Below are 20,631 nucleotides of genomic sequence, written 5' to 3'. Positions count from 1 at the left end.
AGGCAATATGTTTTTCTTTTAAAGTTGCTGTATACGAAATACTTTTTTATGTTGGTACAAGATGTGAGGGCATATAGTCTTAATGCCCAGCTAGAGAGTTGGATACCAGCTTCTCTTCTGCCAGAGCCTTTATCCGTATATTGGGCCTGGGGAGCACGCAGCTCTGTCTCTTGTTTCCTGAAGACCCCATTACCCATTTCTCCGCACACATCTTTGGGGACCCAATCTATCCGAGCCTCCCCCAAGCCAGGAACCTCCCGGATCTTTCCAGACCTCTTTCCAACACTGCCTGATTCAATGCATTCATTTCTTTTATGGACAGGTTCTCTTTCTCTTTCCCCCTGCCACCCCTGAGCGCCCTCTCTTTTCTCCCACGGCCCATCTGGCCCTCCTTTCCTCCATCCCTCTCCCTGCCCCCCTTATTTTCACTCCCCTCCCCTCCAGCTGTGCTCTCCCTCCTCCTTCTCCCCCACGGCTTGTCTGTATTTGGAGCTCCCGGAAGCTGCCGGCGACTCTCCCCTGAAGCAGCGTGACTGACATCGACTCCCATTCAAGGGGGAGGAGGAAGAGGGAGGAGAAGGGGGAGGGAACGCGGGAGGAGGGAACGAGGGGCCGCGCACGGATTTTTGTTGCCCAGGACAGGAGACCCCAGGTCCCGGAGGCAGGTAATCCTGGGGCAGTCTGGGCTCGGCGAGGCCGGGGAGGGGGCGGGGTGCAGGTGCGGGGGGCGTCTCGTGAGTGGGCGTTCGGAAGTTCCCCGAATGGTGGGGTGCCCGGGCCGCCGGCGGGGAGTGAAGGCGGCGTGGGGGGCTGCGGGGCGAGGACGCCGGGGAGCCGTGGAGGACGCGGGCCGAGGGCGGCGGCCCCATCTGGGTCAGCATCGCGGCGCACCCTGCCCCCGCCTCCTCCGCTCCTGCTCGCTTGCAAAGGCGGGTGCGGGGTGGTGCGAGCGGGTGCAGGCGGATGCGGGCGGGCTCCGGGCTGGGGCGGCGGTGATGGCGGGGGCCTCCCCACCCCGTGTAACTTCGGGGATTCTCGCCGGCTTTGCTCAGCGCCTCACCGGGCTGGGAGAGTGTGGTTTTGATGGGTCTGAGCTTAGCAGCCTCGGTCAGAAAGTGCTGGAAAGAAATGATCGTGGTTTTTTTGGCAGAACCTGACGAGGCGATGAGTCACTTTTAAAAAATGGAAAGGCAACTGAGGCATAGGGTTCCAAAAACGGCAGCCTACAGCTGGGTTTCTGACTGCATTGGGTAGAGGGTTGTTCGTGGAAGTAGCCTCGCTGCCATCACTTTTAAGGCTCATAATCATGCTTGTTGATGGCCTTTTCTTTATTCTCACCCGAATGGTGTCCGGCACCACAATTATACTGCAAGTTTTAGCTAAATTTGAGTTGACGCATTTTTGAATATGAGTAAATATTGGTGACTGCATTTAAGATACTGAGCTCGGATAAGGTCTGAACAGTGAAAGTGGTTATGTAGTCACTGGAATGAAGAAACCCTGTGGGATTTGTGCACCATAGTTTATCAGAATTGTTTGCAGAAATACTATTCCTTTATTACTTACGTAAATTTCTTTTAATTTAAGTGACTTTTTAGGAGTCTTTGGTAAAAAATCCACACTGGAAGAGTGATCTTTGGGAAAATTATTCTTAACAGTTATTAGAGTCTAATTAGACTGTCAACCTCCTGAGGACAAGGATGGGATTTTGGGTAGTTCCTAAAGCACCAAACAGTATTTGACTCCTAGCATGTAATGAGCAGGCAGTAAACACTTGTGAAAATATTTAATTCAGTAGTTTGAGTGTGGCTGGGGCACGACTTCTTGAGAGGCTGCATATTTTGCAAGGAAAGACTACTCCATGAATTCCCAAATCTCGTATTTTTTAACATTAAGATCAAGGTGTCATATAAATGTTTATTAAGAATAAAGAGAAAAAGAAGTTGACTATGAGAAGTCATGAAAGTGATTATCAAGGCGATTTTGGCTAGAAGGGAATTAGGTTTTGACTGTTCAACACTGAAGTAAGAAGTAATTTAAGTTTTTGATATCCTAAGTTCTTGATATAGTGTAGGGGACTGTAAACATTTCTGTAAAAAAAGGCCAGAGAGTAAATATTTTAGGCTTTGCTGACCATGTGGACTCGTTAGCAACTACTCGGTTCTGTAGTAGCTTGACAGCTGCCACAGATAATACAAACGAATGGGTGTGGCCTTATTTTATTTATGGATGCTGAAATTTGAATTTCACATGGTCTTCACCAGTCACAAAATCTTCTTTTTTTGATTTTGTTTCAGCCATTTAAAAATGTAAATTCTTAGCTCCAGGGCCTTACAAAACTAGCACCTATATGTGCTAGGGTTTGGAGAGGAACCTTCTGGAAAAGATTAATGAGCTAGATTCTCTTAGTACCTAAGTCATACCCTGGGAGTTAAGTTAAATACTCTCCAGAGTAGCATTAACTTATCTGGGGCATTATGGTGTTTTATTTTGAATATTTCCTAGGAGATGTTTTTACGTATAGGGTTTTAAAAATTCACCAATTATGTAATAGTTTATATATAAAAAAGTTTATCTAAAACATTATATTCAAATGAACACCTGTGAGCCCATCACCAGGTTTAAAAATTTGGGCTTAAGAAATATACATAATGCATCTTTCTTTGTGCTCTTCTCATAGGCCATTCCCCACGCTTCTCCCAACTCTGCATACTGTGTTGATCATTCCCTGGTTTTGTGACATATGTATGTATTTCTAAATATTCTTTTGTTTAGGTTTGCTTTTTTTTTGTTTAGGAAAAGGGTATATGAACTTCACAGATTTCTAGTTCAGCAGTAAGTTTTTAAGATTCATCCACACTGTTGCTGTAGCTAAGTGGTATTTCTTGGCAAAAATATCACACAATATAGTTATCCATTCTCCTGTTGATAGGCATTTGGGTGGTTCCTGTGTATTGCTGTTAGAAAGAGGGCTGCTTTGAAGAGTTTTGTCCATGTCTCTTGGTGTGCATGTGCAAGAGTTCCTCTGGGTGTGGAACTGCTGGGTCTTAGGGTGTGTGAATGAATGTTGGTGAATGCCCGAAGAAAGATAGCTGATTCTTCTGACTTATACATTGCTGGTATATACACCTTACCTTATTGATTCCCCCAAATCAAGATAAAATTACTATAACTGAAATTCTGACTTCCCATCTTATTTAACTTCTAATCGTAATATCCATTTTCCCACATATAAAGAAGTGTAGAACATTTTAATGTAAAACTTTACAGTAAAATTTCACAGCAGGATCACTTAACATCCATCACTCATGAGCACTTTCAGGCCCTCTTATATCACCTGGGTTTAGGATGGGGCGGAGGAGAGCTTTAATCATTAAATCAAAGGAATGTTACTTTAAGCAAGGTCCATAAATGGCTATAAACGACACTAAATTTTCCCTATCCAAAGAGCAGACACATTTATGTACCAAAACGAATTTGTTTAATAGATGCAAAACTAGTTTCTTCCACAGTGGAAGAGGGTGGTCAATTGAACTTCCATGGGATAAAATTTATTTCCATGGCTATAGACACTAATTGTTTGCTTCACTGTCAGCTTTCTTCAAGTTAACTTCTATCCATACAAAGTTGTAAAAAAGCCTTGTCAGAAACAGTGAATGGCTGAGACAACCTAGAGGATGACCCAGTCATGGTGCTCACTATATTTCAGTCTTCCCCAATTTCTCCTTAGAATTATGAGGAAAATAATTTTTGATATTTCATCATCATGTGATGTGTATCATATAACTTGGAAGAGTTCAAAGAATTGAGTGACATTTCTATAACAAAACTTCATCCATTCTTAAATCCTCATTCATGTGAACAAAGTTTTCCAGCATTTATGTTAATTAAAAAATGAGAATCAAATTGATGCTCAACCTTGACTCATTGAGTGATAAGTGTACTCATCCACATATACAAGAAATAATTAAAAAATAAAAGCACTCAAAAGAGATTTCTAATAAAAATTACCTTTTATTACATCTAGTAATTATTTGTCAAAATTTGTGGTATTTGTGTTGTTTTCATAAGCTGCATTCTAATGATTACAATGGTAAGAATCAAAAGAGCTTTTTTTTAACATTTTGACTCAAGTTTATGAAAATTTATATACGTATTTTTGGTAAAGGAAAGTATGATAGGGTAATGAGTAAAAGACGTTAAAACATAAAATAGTAAGATTAGGATAAACATCTACAGGACAAGGAGAATGGAAATATAAGTTCAAAGAAAAAATATAATTATGTAAAATTCCTGACTTAAAGAACAGCCCGTTCATGTATTCTTTAAGATGAGTGATGATGAATTTCATTGGACATATTTAAAAGAGTGATAAAATAGTTTTATTTTTACAGGTCATTATTTACAGGCTGCTGGATTGTAACCATTCACATCTGGTGAAAGTTTTTATATGTCAATATAAAATTGGAAAATGTGTAAGAGAGAACAGAGTTTTACAAAATTCTATCAGGTTGTATACAAATAAAAATTTAAAAACTTCTTTTGTAGATCACCCTGCCCCTGTTTTCTGACCAAAAATGGAGGGTCAGGAATGCCCCTTTCTGCAAGTTTAGTGTTCACAAATGAACCAATTAACTGATTGACATAGTTCTAGTGGCTACTTGTTCTGCTGGATTTAGGAAAAGTGTTTAAGAACTAAATGTCCTAGTAATTATGACAGCTCTCAAAAAGGGATGATAATCCATCACATTTTATTAATTTATTTGTAGACAGTTATAATTTGTTTTACTCATTTTTCTTATTCTCCCTTTTGGAGCATACATTATGATGTATGCATGTGCTGTCTCTGTGTAATAACACCTGGCGCTATTTGGATCTGTTAATGTATGGCTTTCACATTGGGAAGAATTTGGTCATTATTTCTTCAAGTCTGTTTTCTGCGTCAATCTCTTTCTCTTCTCCTGGGACTCCAATGACACTTCGATGCTGTCTCACAAGCCCCTGATGCTCTATTTATTTATTTTTTTCAATCTTTTTTCTCTCTGTTCTTCAGATGGGATAATTTCTGTGTCATCAAGTTCACTGACACTTTCATCTGTTGTTTCCGTTCTACTGTTGAGCCCATACAGTGAATATTTTTATGTCAGTTATTGTTATTTTTCAGTTCTATAATTGTCACTTGTTTCTCTTTTATGGTTTCTTTGTTTTTGCTCAGAACTTCCATCTTTCTATTCACTTCAAAAACATTTACCATTATCTCCTGGAGCATAGTTATAATAGATCCTTTAAAATATGTTTATAATGCCGACATCTGGTCATCATGGGTTTGTCATCCATTGATTGTCTTTTCTTTTGAGAATTTCCCTGGTCCCTTGCATGTCTAATACTTTTGGGTTGAATTCTGGACCTTTTGAGTATAATGTTGTGAGAGTCTGGGCCCTTTAGAAAATGCTCAGTTTTTTCTTATACCAGGAAATCAACCCAGTTAGGTTCAAACCACGTGTTCAGTCTTGGATTCTGTGAGCTGTGGATTCACATCATTTCATTTTTCAGAGCCTTTGCTGTGATGCTTTGGGTCCCAGGCATGCACTATTTAGGGGTTAGTCTGGGACTTGAGGAGTAAGTATTTCAGTTTTCAAAGCCTCTGGGTCCATCCCACACATACATAGGTCCGGGGTGAGAGGAAACTTGTGCTGTGGTTCATGCACAGAATCCGGGACCCACTTATTCAGACCTCTCCCCTCTGGGATTGCCCCCACTCTCTGTGAACCCTGAAAGCCCCTTTTCCTAGTCTTCTGTCCAGGAAGATGGGGTTTCTCTTGGAATTTTAGCTGCGAATGCTGCTACTATATAGTTCTGCAAGGCGAAGGCCATCGTCTGAGTAAAGCAGTGAGAGGAATAAAATAATAGGGATTCTCCCTACATTCTTTGTACCACAGGGGTCCCTTTTTCCAATTCCTCGGGCCAAAAGATCTGGTTTCTCTTGGAGTTTTAGCTGCCCAGGCTGCCATTTGCTGTTTCACCACAAGGTTCTGTGACTGCAGCCACCCTTTGGAGAGGGAAAAAAGAGAGAAAAAGGGGAGAACTTTCTCCCACACTCTTCCACTCTTCCTCTGGCCAGAAATAGGGGGCTCTCTCCCAGTTTTTGCTGCCTTTACTTCCTGTGCAATTCTGATCTTGGGTCAACTCTTGAAGAGGAACCTAGAGGCTCACATCCAAATGGGTCCCTATTTCAAGTTTTGACTCCTCTCCTCGTTTCATCTGCTGTCGTTTACTTTCAGAGTCACTTAGTTGCTTTTTTTGTGTTTTGAAAACAGTTTAGAAATAGGTTGTCGTGGGCTTATTCCTTCTCGACATCCCCCTTTCTCCTCTTTTGCCTTCCCTTATCCCCTCTTTTCCCTTCTGATGCTTTCCCACATCCCACTACTCTTTTCTTCCACTTTACCTTCTTTTTTCTGTTTCGCCTTTTCTTTTGGACTCCTGGGTCCTAAGAACAAAAAAGCAGAACCTCTCATCTTTTGATGGTCAGCAGCACTATTTGAAAACTCTTGTGTTTGTAAAGTAATGAATGAAAGCCAAATACAGAAGTAGATCCTGGAGGCTGGAGACACATAAAGAGGCAAAAAGGGATAGGAGGAGAATTCTTGGGACAGATCGGCCCCGTTGGCTATTTTAAATTAAATGACCACACTTGCACTTTTTGAAAATGTCGACACATAAAATCGGCCCAACAGTTAAATACTGATCCTTAGGATTTTTGTTTGCATGTTTGTTTTCTTTTTCTTTTAAGAGTTGCTAAATTCATTATTCAATTGTACATTAAGTCTTGTGATGAATGCCAGTGAATTTTGAGATTAGAAGGAATTTCAGCAAAACTTATTCCTTCATTATTCCAGAGAAATATGGCATTCTGAACACTGAATGACAGGTTTTGATAAAGGAAAATATTTCTAGTCATGTGGTGAGAAATGACTGGCTTTATGAAATATTTCCTTTTATGTTTTAGTCAATAGCGTTTGCAGTTTTGTCTGTTGTGTGGTATGGTCTTAGAAGTATAGTGTGTGAGGTGTCACAGTCATTGTTTTTGGGGGATATAAGATGTGGTGACACCTGCAATAGTTCATGGAGTGAACACTCACTGGGTGCACATCATAATAATGAGTGTTGGGGAGCATTCAGGGATAAATTGTCCTAATGACACTAATCATTGCTTCACAGTTCACAAAGTTCACCTCATCATCTCCTTTAATTTTCTCCAGAATCCTAAGGCAGGTTTCATTATTTGGTAGGAAAAATACTTATAACTGCCTTCCAGAAGTCTCCTGAGCTTCAGCCCTCTGCTTCCAGCCACCAGCTATCATCTAAATATCACTGTAGGCACCTTACACTCAGATTATCTAACTCTGAACTCCTCATCTTTATTAGCCACCTCCCTCTCCATTTTATTGGCACTTCCCTACCCTGAGGAGACATCTACATTACCCTACACTTCTCCTTTTTCCTCCCAGCCACTGTCCACTTAGTCCTTTTCCAAATCTTGCTTAGTCTAAACATCTGTCAGACTCTCTTCAATCCACTGTCAACTTGGTGGGAAAGTCCCAAGCCCCCTCCCAGCTTCATCTGCCATCAGATCCTTCTGTGGACTCTGCACACCAGCTGCATTTCTCACTACTCATCAACCCCCTGTTCCTCATGCTTCCCTAGCCCCTGGCACATGGTGACTGCTCAGTAAATATTTTCTGGCTTAATTCCTCCATTACCTTGCACTTGATGGGCATAGGCTTGGGAATGCCGTTACTTACCTTAATTCTGAACACCACCTCCTCATCCTTTGAGATTTAGTTTAGTTCTGAAACTACAGTAGCCTCCCTACTTCCCAAGGATCTGTTGTTCACACACCCTTCTTGACCTCCATGCCTACAGACTCCCATCGCATCCCTGCACACCTTTATTACAGTATTTCTCAAAATGTGATCGTTGTGCTCTTCAAGTGCTTCTTAAAAATCCAGATTCTTGAGAACACCCAGAACTACTGAATTGATATTTCTGAGAATGGGGTCCAGGAATCTGCGTTTAGGAAGCTCCCTTTCCCCTGGTGATTCTGATACACTGGAGTTCAAGAACTGCTGCCCCAGTCTACGACTTCCAGAAGCAAGGGGTGTGACCATTCAGAGAAGTCTGTGATTACGTTAATTTACTACCTGTGACTGTTGGGAGATGCAAGCAGCAAAGTTACTAAGATTTAACTGGTTTTCAACTATATATAAAGGGGAGCTGTACTTTCTCTTTTGTTTTATAAAGCTTTATTGAGGTATGATTTGCATATCATAAGATTCTCCATTTTAAGTGCCCAATTCAGTGATTATTAGTACATATGTGCAACCACCACCACAATCTTATTTTAAATCATTTCCATCACCCCAAATAGAAATGTCATGCCTATTTGTAGTCACTCCCCATTCCTTCTCTGAGCCCTGGGCAATCACTAATCTACTTTCTATCTCTATGGATGAGCCTTTTCAAGATAGTCCATGTAAATAGAATCTTTTATGTTTGGCTTTGTGCCAGTTTGAATGTATTATGTCCCCCCAAACGCTGTTATCTTTGATGTAATCTTGTGTGGGCAGACCTATCGGTGTTAATTAGATTGAAATTCTTTTGAGTGTTTCCATGGAGATATGTCCCACCCAACTGTGGGTGATGACTCTGATTGGATAATTTCCATGGAGGTGTTGGCCCGCCTATTCAGGGTGGGTCTGAATTAAATTTCTGGAGCACTATATAAGATCAAACAGAAGGTTCAAGCTGCTACAGCCAAGAGGGACACTTTGAAGAAAGCACAGGAGCTGCAGATGAGAAACAGTTTGAAGATGGCCGTTGAAAGCAGACTCTTGCTCCGAAGAAGCTAAGAGGGGACAAATACCCCAAGTGCAGCTGAGAGTGACATTTTTGAGGAACTGCAGCCTAGAGAGGAACATCCTGGGAGAAAGCCATTTTGAAACCAGAACTTTGGAGCAGACGCCAGCCATGTGCCTTCCCAGCTAACAGAGGTTTTCTGGACACCGTTGAACATCCTCCAGTGAAGGTACCTGATTGCTGATGTGTTACCTTGGACACTTTATGGCCTTAAGACTGTAACTGTGTAACCAAATAAACCCCCTTTATAAAAGCCAATCCATCTCTGGTGTTTTGCATTCTGGCAGCATTAGCAAACTAGAACAGGCTTCTTTCACTTAGCATGACGTTTTTGAAGTTTATCCATGTTGTAGCATTCTGTTCCTTTTTATTGCTGAATAATACTCCATGGTCTGGATATGCTATAGTTTGTGTATCTAATTCATCAGGTGATGGCCATTTGGGTTATTAATGAATGATGCTGCTCTGAACATTCCTGTACAAGTCATTGTGTGGGCATATGTTTTCATTTCCCTTGAGCAGATATCTTGAAGCAGATTGGCTAGGTCCTATGGCAAATGTATGCTTACCTGTTTGAGAAACTGCCCAACTGTTTTCCAAAGTGGCCGCACCATTTTACGGTCCTGCCAGGAGTGCACGAGGGTTCCAATTTCACCACATCCTTGCTGACACTTATTTTCTGTTTGTTTTTTTAATAATAGCCATCCTAGTGGATATGAATTGGTATCTCATTGTGGTTTTGATTTGCATTTCCCTAATGGCTAATGATGTTGAGGATCTTTTCATGTGCTTATTGGCGTTTGCATATCTTCCTTGGAGAAATGTCTATTCAGATATTTTGCCTATTAAAATGGCTTATTTGTCTTATTATTATTGAGTTGTAAGAGTTCTTTATGTACTCTAGAAACAAGGAGAGCAATACTTTGACTTGATAGAAAGACAAAGGGTCCATGAAAACCCTGCCCAGGCCAAGGTGGCCTGGCCAGTGGGGTCTCTGTGACTCTTCTTTTCCCAGTGCCAGGATGTGGCCTTGGGGGACAGCTAGAAGCCACAGATCTCAAATCGAGAGGTGTATTTAGCCAGGGAGAAGATGTCAGCAGCTCTTTGATCACTGCCTCCTCCATGGCCTAAACAGGAGCAAAGGGCAGCATGGGGATTTGAGAATAGAAGATCTTCCCCAACAATTTAGAGTTGGAGAGAGGGGAAGCTCCTTCTCAGTGAGGAATTCTGGCCACACATTTAACTAAGGGAGTTAGTTCTCACTTCATGTTCAGGGGAATGGAGTAATGGAATAGAGTTTGTCCTGGTCTCATTCAGCATTTGAAGTCTGTGATTTTATGGCTTCACCCTCACTCAGCTTTACCACCCCAAGTTCAGCACACAGAGCCAGTCTTCAGGTTATACTTGCACTTTCCCCATTGGCTCAGTTCCCACTGGCTCTTTTCTGCTGTAGTAACCCAGTTCCCTGCACCCTCTTGCTCCAGAGAGCTGGTCTGTCCTCAGCAGCCAAACTGAACCTTTCCTCAAGGAGATCATGGCACTTTGAGGACTATGTGTTCACCCATGTGTGTAGCCTCAGTGGCCATCACAGAATGCAGCTCAAAACATGTTCACATACATTTTTCTTATGTTAGTGAATAAAGAATAAGGAATGAATTTGATATGGGAAACGAGAAAATTGAGACTCAGTTTAAGAAATCTGCCCTGAATTACTTGGTAGCCATTTAGGGGTCTGGGTCTCAAATTAAGATTCTTTGGCCCCAAAAATGCTTTTTCTGCTACATCAAGTTATGAGACTCAGGCTCCTACTTTCAGAGATTCCAAATGAGAGGAGACATATTTATACTACAAGACTGATCAGGGATGGTTCTGAGGAGAGACCCAGGAAAGTGAACAGGGCAAATGGGATGACGAGTTAATTTATATATGTGGTTGTTTATTTTACCTTACTATTTTCTACTCTGGATTTCTTGGAGATGTTCAGAATAAATACCTCAAGAGAGTATACCTCCAATCTGTGGAATGCTGGAAGACCTTTTTAGGAGTTGGGATTTGAAGAGTTGTTGCAGCGGTGATGGGGAGGACCGTTGAGGCAGCGGAGACAGCAGAGCCAAAGCATAGAAGAGGGTTGGGATGGGGCAAGTTTGGGAAATGCTGAGTTGTCCTTGTGATTGGATCTCTGGGGCTTGGTGAGTTGTAGTTAGCAGATTTAAAAAGTCAGCTGGGGTGAGATCCCTTTGAAAGTCGAGCTAAGGAGCTTGCTTTTATTCTCTGTTAGTGGAAAGTTTTTAGTGACTTTAGGGGATCAATTGGCTAACCAGATGTCATATATGATTTCTCTAGTTTTGTGAAAATTTTAGAGTTTTGCTTTAGTTGTGCAACTCACCGATCTCTCATTTTCTGGTTATACCATCGCAAAGATCAGAGACTCTTGAAACTTCTTTGCAATAAAAAGAAAATGGTGGCTTTTGTTTGCTGTTTGGTGAGAAGCTAGCTCCAGAGACACACTCCAGGAGAGCAGGCAAAAGATATGAAGGCAGGCTCCTTGGCAACATGAATCTATCTCCTGGTGAAACGACTCCCTGGCTTGACTGAGCAGGGTCTGCTTCCAACCTCCTCCCATGACAGCTGGGTATGAAATGTATTTTAGTCATCCTTGATTTTCTAGTTCTGAGCATTGTGCTTCGCTGATAGTGGGAACTGACTGAATGAATCAAATGAACAAACCATTCAGTGAGCCAGTCGATGAATGAATGAATAAATATCTTGATGGTTTCTTTGCTCTGTACATACCTGTCTTAGTTTCTTGGCTGCTAAAACAAAACAGCGTGCAATGGGAAGGCTTAAACAAGGGGAATTTATTGGTTCAGAGGCCAGAGGTTTGCTTCTTCCTGGGTCAGCATCTTCTGGCTGGCCGGCAATCTTTGGGATTCTTTGGTTTTTCTGTCACACAGCAGCGTACACAGTGATGTTTTTTTTTCTTTCTCTTCTGGGTTCCATTGACTTCCACTCGCTGCTCCCTGTGGCTTCTCCTTCTGTGCCCAGTTTCCTTTGCTTATAAGGACTTCAGCCGTATTGTAGTATTGTAATAAGGCTCATCCTCATTCCGTTTGGGCGCACCTTAATGAATAACATCTTCAAAGGTCCCATTTACAAATGGGTTTACATCTACAAGATCAGGGGTTGGAACCTGCATGATATGTCTTTTGTGATGGACACAATTCAGTCTCCAACAATACCATTTCTCCAGTTGCTAATAGTGAATCACAAGATTACTCTCCCTGTGATTGTTAGTTTTCTAGAAAAGGAAAGAAAGTAATTGATATTGTCATGGCATAGTGAATTTAACAATCTAGTAGTCTGGTTTGATGTTAGCCTAACAAGTGTTTTTGAATTTTTGTTGACCAACAGAGAAATTAGTCCATTGTCACTTTATGTTTTACAGAGAGCTCACAAATAAGCCAGTCAGTCCCCAAGCCTCACCTTGAGAAAAGGTTTGAAACGTCTTCAGTTTCCTAACCACCACTTCAAGTCTATTCCCTGTTTAATCCTGAGCTTCTGATCTTTAGAATTCCATGCTCTGGTCTTTCTTACAGATTCAGAAGAGAAACTCGCACCATAATTATTTCTGCCGCTTTGGCCTAGTGAAGAGAACTCCGAAACTTACATACTCTTTTGTTAACTTGGAAATGTTACCTGAGTAGCATTCTCCCTTGTTTTAGGAACTCGCTGAAGAATATTGAAAGGCTATGGACAAAATCCTCTGAGCAATGTGGAGTTTTAAAAAATTTCAAATCCTGGAGAAAAAGGAGCAATGGAAGGTCCAAAGCTTCCTAAGAGGGAACCAGCTGTGTTCTCTTAAATCATGGGAGGAAGGCCAGTGTGGTTTTAGGTAGAAGAAACTAAACACCTTCTTTTAAATGGAAATTTCTCCTATGAAAACTGAGCTATCAGCTTGATCTGGGAGCGTGCCAGGGAGTGGGTAGGCAAGGGAAGGGCAGTGAGTGGTAGCTAATTAATTAGTCAATCAAAAAATATTTATAGGATGCACTATGTACATGGCACCATGGTGCACTCAGTGGGAGATACAAAGAAGAGTAAGATATGGCCTCAGCCCATGAAAAGCTTGCCATCCGTCTCCCTGGGAGGCAAAGTGTACGTGTGCTAAAATGAAAGTTAACACAAAGCAGAATTTTAATTTAATTTAATTTATTTATTGGGCAGTATGTTTTAAAGATGGTAAATATGTGATACATACCGTCTGTTTGTTATTCTGGGCTTATTTCCATTTATTCTGTGCAGTTTTCAAAGCAGCTAGGAAAGCTGCTTTTATAGCTGTTTAGAAAACTGAGTTGCATAAGGCCTTAAAAGACCCTGACTTTGACCTCTCACCACTGAGCATAACATGGTTTGGGTGAAGAAAATATGAGGGATAAAGGAGTGTATTTTTCCAAAAATGTTTCCACAGAGGTTGTGCTTTTGTTCTTTGCAGAGGACTATTTAAAAGCAAAAGAGTCATACAAACATTTAGGGGGAAAATCATGTGATTAAAAAAAACTAATCATATATGAAAATTTCCATTATATAGTAACCATTACCCATTGACATGAAAAAGCATATTTTCGAAATATTGGAGGAATAAGTACATGGACAGAGGAATATAAAATATTGAGGTAAAAAGAAGTGTAGCTGAACTGAAGTTCATCTAGTCGTTTCCATTGACCAGCTCTTCCAGATAAAATTGGTTAACATTTCAAACACATTAAGATTGGATTTGGTGGTTTGTAGATCTCCGTATTCCTACTGAGAACAAAATGAGATGGGATGTCTTATTAACAGTAGGTAACATGTTTATCACTGGCCACAGGCCAGGCTTTAAATGTATTACCTCTTTGAACACCTTAGCCACCCTATTCATGGGTAGTAACTGAAGTGAAGCAAAACTAAGCTCCTTGCCCAGAGTACTCCAGCTAATGAGAAACTAGAATATCGATCCGGGTCTGACTCCAAAGCCAGGTCCTCTCTGTACTGCCCTGGCTGAAGATGGGCAAGACAACCATTGTGAAATCTTATACAGAGTTTGAGAACACATGGAGCTTTCCTTTTCTGGAAACTGTTAAGAACAGAAATAGTGTCTCTCAGCTATTTTAAGCATCGTCATTGTACTGTGGACATAACGTTAGACACTGGACGTAAGATTGGGCAGGGTTATGGATTAAGTATCTGTACTTTGAAGTGACCAATGAGGCAGAAGTCCTTTTTTGCCTCCATAGTTATTTTTTAAACCGTGACAGTCATCTCTCCTCCCCACCCCTACCCCAGGAAAGTCTTTTCTTGATTCCAGGACACCTTATTCCTGGACAGTATATGAGAGAATACCAGTTGGGTATATTCTTACTGCAGTATATGAAATATTTATAAATGTTTGCAATTAGTTGGGAAAGTTTGAATTGTTTAACTGTTTAGAATGCTAACTTCTTTATTTGGAAAAAATACAGTGCTCTTCCCAATTAAAGAAGTACAACAAGAAAAAGGATCCAACATAAGATGGAGGGAGTTAAGCCCCTAAAATAAAGGTAAATTAGATCCCAGCTGACATGTGTAGCAGGCCTACGGAGCAGTCATGCAGGATTGGAGTAAGTCTCCAGAAGAGATGCCTCTGAGAAGAAAAAATTAATAGAATTCCAGGCGTGTTTGGTTCTACTAAAAGGAGACTTATACAACTGGGGAAGTATGGAGATGAGTACTTTTTAAGTATATAGAAAACTGAACAACTGAACAAAATGAGAATCACTGGCTCCAGGAAAACAGGTTGTACAAAAAATGGAAAATAATCTGACTATACCTCATAACTCAGCTGCAAATAGTCATAATTGTGTTAACAATGAATATTGATCACACATAAGTTATGATATAACACTCTTGGGAGGATGGGGGAATTGGAAATCTGTGTGTATGTCGTGGTGGGGTTGGGGTGAGAAAAAAGTAAACCTTCACTTTTTAAGTAGGAACTCATTGGATAATGCCTAAAACTGAAGAAAAACAAACAAGACCTAGAGTTTTAAGCATGTTATTTAGAGATAAGGAGGTAATTACCAAGAGAAACAGTTAAAATAATTGAAAATGGTAGCCTCTTGAGACAAAGAATGGAAGAGTGTACTCAGGAAACTGCTGTGTTATTGTAATAGACTTCATATATTGACTCGTTAAGTTCTTTACCTTTTAACTTTGACAAAAATAAAAATTAAACTTTAAAAAAGGAAAAACAAGGGAAGAATACAAATAAGGGGGAAAAGAAGACAAACAATGATGGGTTATACTTCCTATTGTAAGGTAGCTCAAAAAAGAATACTCAAAATTTAAGGCAAAACAGGAAATTGAGGTGAACCTCAAGTATAGGTTTCTAATACAGATCATAAATAAAAGAAAGTCATGGAAATGCTTAGTTCCTCCCCCTTCTCTCCACCTACCCTTCATGCTCCTATCAAATGTTTATATTTATCCTCTACCAGCCATGGGTCATAGGGGACCTCAGCTTGGCATTGGTTTCTTCTCGAACATATGACCAGAAAACCTGGAGGGCCAAGTTTGAGTTGCTGCATCTAACCAGACTCTTGATTCTCTGAATTTGTACCTGGCTTCTCTTTGCTCCTCATCCGATGAACCAGACTCTTGATTCTCTGAATTTGTACCTGGCTTCTCTTTGCTCCTCATCCGATGCTTAGGATGCCATCTTGTGACTTCACCCTACTTTACTGGCTTCCTGATCTAAACTCATCTGCCTGTCCCCCTGGCCCTGACTCACTCCTTACCCTCATCTTGCCGTCTGCATTTGCTCTGACCACTATCTGTTTCCTCGGCCCAGCTCTTCATTTCTGGCTCTACTTCCTCATCAAAACTGGGCTAAATCCACTGAAAAAGCCAAGGCTAATGGACTGCCTGGGAAGAATTTGGAGAATCTGCAGCTATATTCTTTCCTCATTCTTGAAGGTTGGAATAGCAGCTGAGGGCACATGTGGGGAGAAGTGTGTGTGTGTGTGTGTGTGTGTGTGTGTGTGTGGTTTGGGAAGAGACTGGCAAGGCCATCTTGGAGGCTGTCAGTCTCCGTGGGAATGCCAACATGTATATTTTTGGTATCTTGGGTATATTCTTTCTATTATTTGTTGTTGAGTTTCTCTTAGAAACTGTTCTAAAATTTTAAACCCGGAGGCACCTTTCCAGCTTCCTTACAGGAGCTATATTTTGACCTCTAAGAAGCTGTGGCAAGACTTCTATCTTGTTCATGTGGCTTTACATGGCAGTGACATTTGAGTCACTTTTAGATTGCATTCCATACCAATCTACCCAGCTCTGCAGTTTATGGGGTAACTCCTGGTGTCTTTCAACATAAGGAGCCCTCCTAGATAGTGTGAGTTTGGGTCTTGTCAGGGAGGCAGATTAAGCCATAGTCAGGGACAGCAGTCCTAAGTGTGACATGTAACAGGCCTTCCTGAAACAGCTTGCACTGTGAGCCTCTGGAGGTGGTCGGTGCTTTTCTTTCAGGGAGGGGAAGGGGATTGGGAGCTTGCTAAAAAAGCAAACACATTTTTTTCTATCATGAGTTAGGTCTATGGTGGTAACATTTGGCAAGTTGAGTAGCAGGGAACATAGATAACTGTGAACAGATGGGCAACTATTAAAAGATTTGAGGGGCTTTCATTTCTCAGGTGTCCTTCACCCACCTACAGGCTACCCAGTTCCCTTGCAAGAAAATTGCGTAAAGGATTCAATTAAATGTTTTCTTCCTTGTTTTTTTTCCCCTATTGCGATAGAAGCAAAAGCTCTGACGTTAAAAGGAAAAGAATAGATGAGAAACTTCTAATTTTGAATCCTCTTGGGATTAGATTCTGATTCAGCTGTGCAGGAAACACTGCCCCATATTTTGAAAGAGTGGCTACCAGCATTTCCAGAGATGACTTTCCAAAATAGCCATTGAGCTCCGCCATCCATATCTGATTACTGTCTGACCTTTGGACACAGAATTACAGAGCTATGCATTTGTTTGCTAAGTATAACTTGCTTTTTTTTAAAAATGGCAGTGGCATATTGTCATTATATTTAAGCTAAAAACTAATACAATACAAAATACAGTAGAGAAATGCATGACCTGGTTCCCAGCAGAAATAGAAAATATTTGCACATCTTAGAGCAATAAAATTTACCCATCCTCTGGGACAGCAGTGTCTCTGATGCAGAAACATGCCATCCTTTTTTTTTTTTTGCTCAAAAAGATGCTTGAAAGGTTCATGAGAGTGAGAAGAACTACAGGCCTTGGTTAAAATGGGACGTATTTCAGTCTCTTTGGGGCAGCAGCCTGGTTTTGCCAAGGGCAGCCCTAGATTGGTGTCAGTCAGTGTTCTGGTACCTATTAACTGGGTCTCTGTGAATCTGGCTGAATTAGAGTGGGTTCCATTCCTCAGAGATTGTGTTAATAACATGTAAATTACTTGGGTCAGTAATTTTAAGGTATTTACCCTGTCCACGCTCAGTGTAGGTATTTAAAATCTGTTTGGAAGTGGGAAGATTGAATACCCAGACCCTTTTAAGCTTGATTCCTTGGTTGGCTTCAAACCCAGTTTATCTCAGCCAAGAGTGCTGGGTAACCCAAGTCCCCCCAAAACTCACCTCACCTAAAACTAAATTCTGTCTAAAAATAACCAGCAGCAGTACAAAAGGAAAATAACCCCTTTTAATATTTTAAATTTAAATCCCCACCATTCAAAATAATTGTAATTTGAATTGATTCAGCATAAGGAACACTGAAACTAAACAGAGTAGAAAACAATTTGTTCTAGGAGGCCATTGTCTTTCTCTGCCTGCTAAATGATGGCACAGTTTCATAAATTCATAGTTCTCCAGTGCTGGGCTGTTTGGTTTAATGTAATTAAGAATTATGTTTTAACATAAAAAATTATTGGACATAGTAAAAATATACTCCCAACACTTACTAATACAAGCTGGCAATATTAGTTGTGAGATACATGTTCTTTGGTTTTTAAGATTTTATCATGTAACGGGGAAGCATCAAAGTCACAGCCAATAATAGTGAAAAGAGAGTGAATATTTGTGTGTGCATACTGGATTTGTAAAAAAAAAATCATTGAATTGAATAGAAAATGAACTCGATGTTATCTGCTCCTGTCTCTGTCCCAAGTTTTATTTTCTGAATTTCACATATCCTCACAATGTATAGAAATACTCTTTAGGTAACGAAAGCAGTTCTGAGCAAGTTTTCTTTTCCTTCTTGCTGTTTTCTGTGCTTCCCCAATGTTCACACGGCCTCCCCTTGTGCCTGTGTTTTTCTAGAATGGCAGAGATGCAGGGGTTGCTACACAGGCTGGAGCAAGCAGTCGTCCGACTGGAATCACTGTCCGCAGAGTCACGCAGACCTCCTGGGGACTGTGGAGAAGTGAACGGCATCAATGGAGGTAGGGCCAGAAACACTTGTCATTGCTGCTTACTTAATGTTGTTCTCCTCTTTTCCTTCAAAATAAGGACTATTTCTATCTTCTTTCTTCAGATTTCCCTACTCCTTCCTTTATATGTGATCATGACATTAACCAGATGCAAGTAATTCCTGAAAAAGAGAAAGGAAAAATATGTTTCAACTCATGAGCCACAAAATTCACCAATACCTGTGCCCGTTAAGAGTGTAATCCATGTGCCAAATGCCATTACTTTTCCTTTTTTAGTGTTTATACTGCTGTTCCACCCTCAATGGCTAAATATATTATTTAAGTAATTAACAAAAAGAAACTAAGTTCTCAATTAGAATGTAAATTGGGAAGAATTATCATTCTGTAGATTTTAATTTTAAAGGGAACAAGTCATTGAAGTTCGTAACTCTAAGTTTAAAGGAAGCTAATCTGATGCAAAGCCAAGTGTGACTTTGATGTAACGTGGTCATATCACCTTGTTTTACTTTTACCTATTCCCAACCAAATATGGTTTAAAAATTCTATGACCAAAAATCGAAAGTCAACTACTTTCTTAAAAAGAGTACCATATATGGCAAACTCTCTAAGATAGCTATAATAATTTTTCCAATTCCTTCTTGTTAAGGGTTGCAGATTTAGCAAATAAAAATACAGGACTTCTAGTGAAATTTGAATTTCAAGATAACAACAAATAATTTTTTTTTTTTATAAGTTGTCCCTAGGACTGCATGGGACATAATATCTGGAACATACTTATACTAAAACATTGCTTCTCTGAAATTCAAATTTAACTGGATGTTCTGTATTTACCCTGGCAACTCTATTCTCATCACACATGCATTTTCTCCTTATCTGACCCATTTTGAGTCCTGTCGGCCTTTTGGGGCTAAGAAAAGCCTTGGGGAAGAGAGGACTTCAAAAAAAGCTTTCACCAGGCAAGATCGACATGGTGTTTCTAGAATTTCAGGCTGACTTGGAACTAGGCCTTGTATTACATGCCCTGAGTCAAAAATTACTGTGTGAGCACAAATGCACATGCTGTGTTTTTTTGTTTGTTTTTTCCTGAACATAATGAAAATTAAAATGCTTTGAATAAATTGAAAGGAGTGTTGTTTGAAGATAGTTGGCCCGGGGCCTGTAAATTTTTTCTGCATCAGCTGAGACACATCTATGATTTCATTTTAAGTCTCTTTTTGTTAACCATACACTTGGCATATGAGATTCAGTAAACCTTATTTGTAAGAAAATGATTTCATGTTATCTTCAATAACTTTGTTCTGTTATGCCATGTGCTTCAGGTGATCAAAAGACATTCTCTAAGATTCTGGACCACAAATGTAAAAATCATGAATATATAAAATTAAGTTAAAATCCAAGTCCAAGAAAATTCTTTAGTGTTGTTGAGTAAAGAACCTCAATAATTTGGATCTCACTTATTCAAAGAGATATTAGACTGAACTTTATATTTTCTTTATTAAAAAAAGAACTTTCTGGGAAAGTAAATTGACTAAACAAAATTAGAGGGTGTGTAATTAAATTACCTGTGTTTATACAAATATTTTCTAATATGGCAAATCATTCCAGACCAAGTACTAAAGTAAGGTCTTTTAATACAACATAGCCAACGATTCATTATCTTACTTGAAATGAAGTAAGTAATTAGCAAAATGTCTGAATGATATTCACCCTTCAGACATTTTACTAATCTAAAACAACATAGTTTCTATTTATTCTTCATTAGTAAGTTTTGGTAATTTTCTAAATTCTATTTTTAATAAATCTTTCAGGACACCTGGCACCTTCAATTAAATATTATTCACTATGATAATGTTTTTCTAAAGTTAAAAAACTTATGTTTAAAAAGAAACTTGTAGAAGGAATGCAGTCCATTATAAGTATGTAACCTACACAGATCAAAGATCTGCCCTGTTACGATCCTGATGTTTTGATGTGTTTTATTATTTTTTTTTCCTGACAATCAGGTAAGTTCAGATTAACAGTTGAAGAAGTATTTTTTTCGTGCCTGCCAAGTGACAAGAACTATGCTAGGTGCAAGGAAATCTAAGATGAATTATATACAGTCCTAATCCTCGGAATCTTTTGGTCTTGAAGCATTACCTTTCCTTGCTGCAAATGCCTTAATTAAGGGATGTTCAAAGGATGCAGTCTGGAGAGAAAGGCAGGTCATTAAAAGCTGCCTGGAGGAGGTGTGAGCAGAGTTGAGCGATGAAAGGAAATT

General features: G+C 40.0%; 1 protein-coding gene across 1 annotated transcript in view; it reads left to right on the top strand.

The window, feature by feature from the left end:
* The first annotated feature begins 600 nt into the window (after window positions 1-600).
* The window catches only part of CAP2 (cyclase associated actin cytoskeleton regulatory protein 2), a 167,652-nt gene continuing 147,621 nt past the window's right edge, over window positions 601-20,631 (top strand). The window contains exons 1-2 of the mRNA XM_037842921.1: window positions 601-665; window positions 18,262-18,383. Of these exons, the coding sequence (XP_037698849.1) occupies window positions 18,263-18,383 (121 nt within the window). The 5' untranslated portion in view covers window positions 601-665; window position 18,262. The remainder of the gene's footprint in view (window positions 666-18,261; window positions 18,384-20,631) is intronic.

This window comes from Choloepus didactylus, chromosome 7 (genome assembly GCF_015220235.1).
Source record: "Choloepus didactylus isolate mChoDid1 chromosome 7, mChoDid1.pri, whole genome shotgun sequence".
In the NCBI taxonomy this organism is placed as follows: Eukaryota; Metazoa; Chordata; class Mammalia; order Pilosa; family Megalonychidae; genus Choloepus; species Choloepus didactylus.
This window is presented reverse-complemented; position numbering and strand designations above follow the sequence as displayed.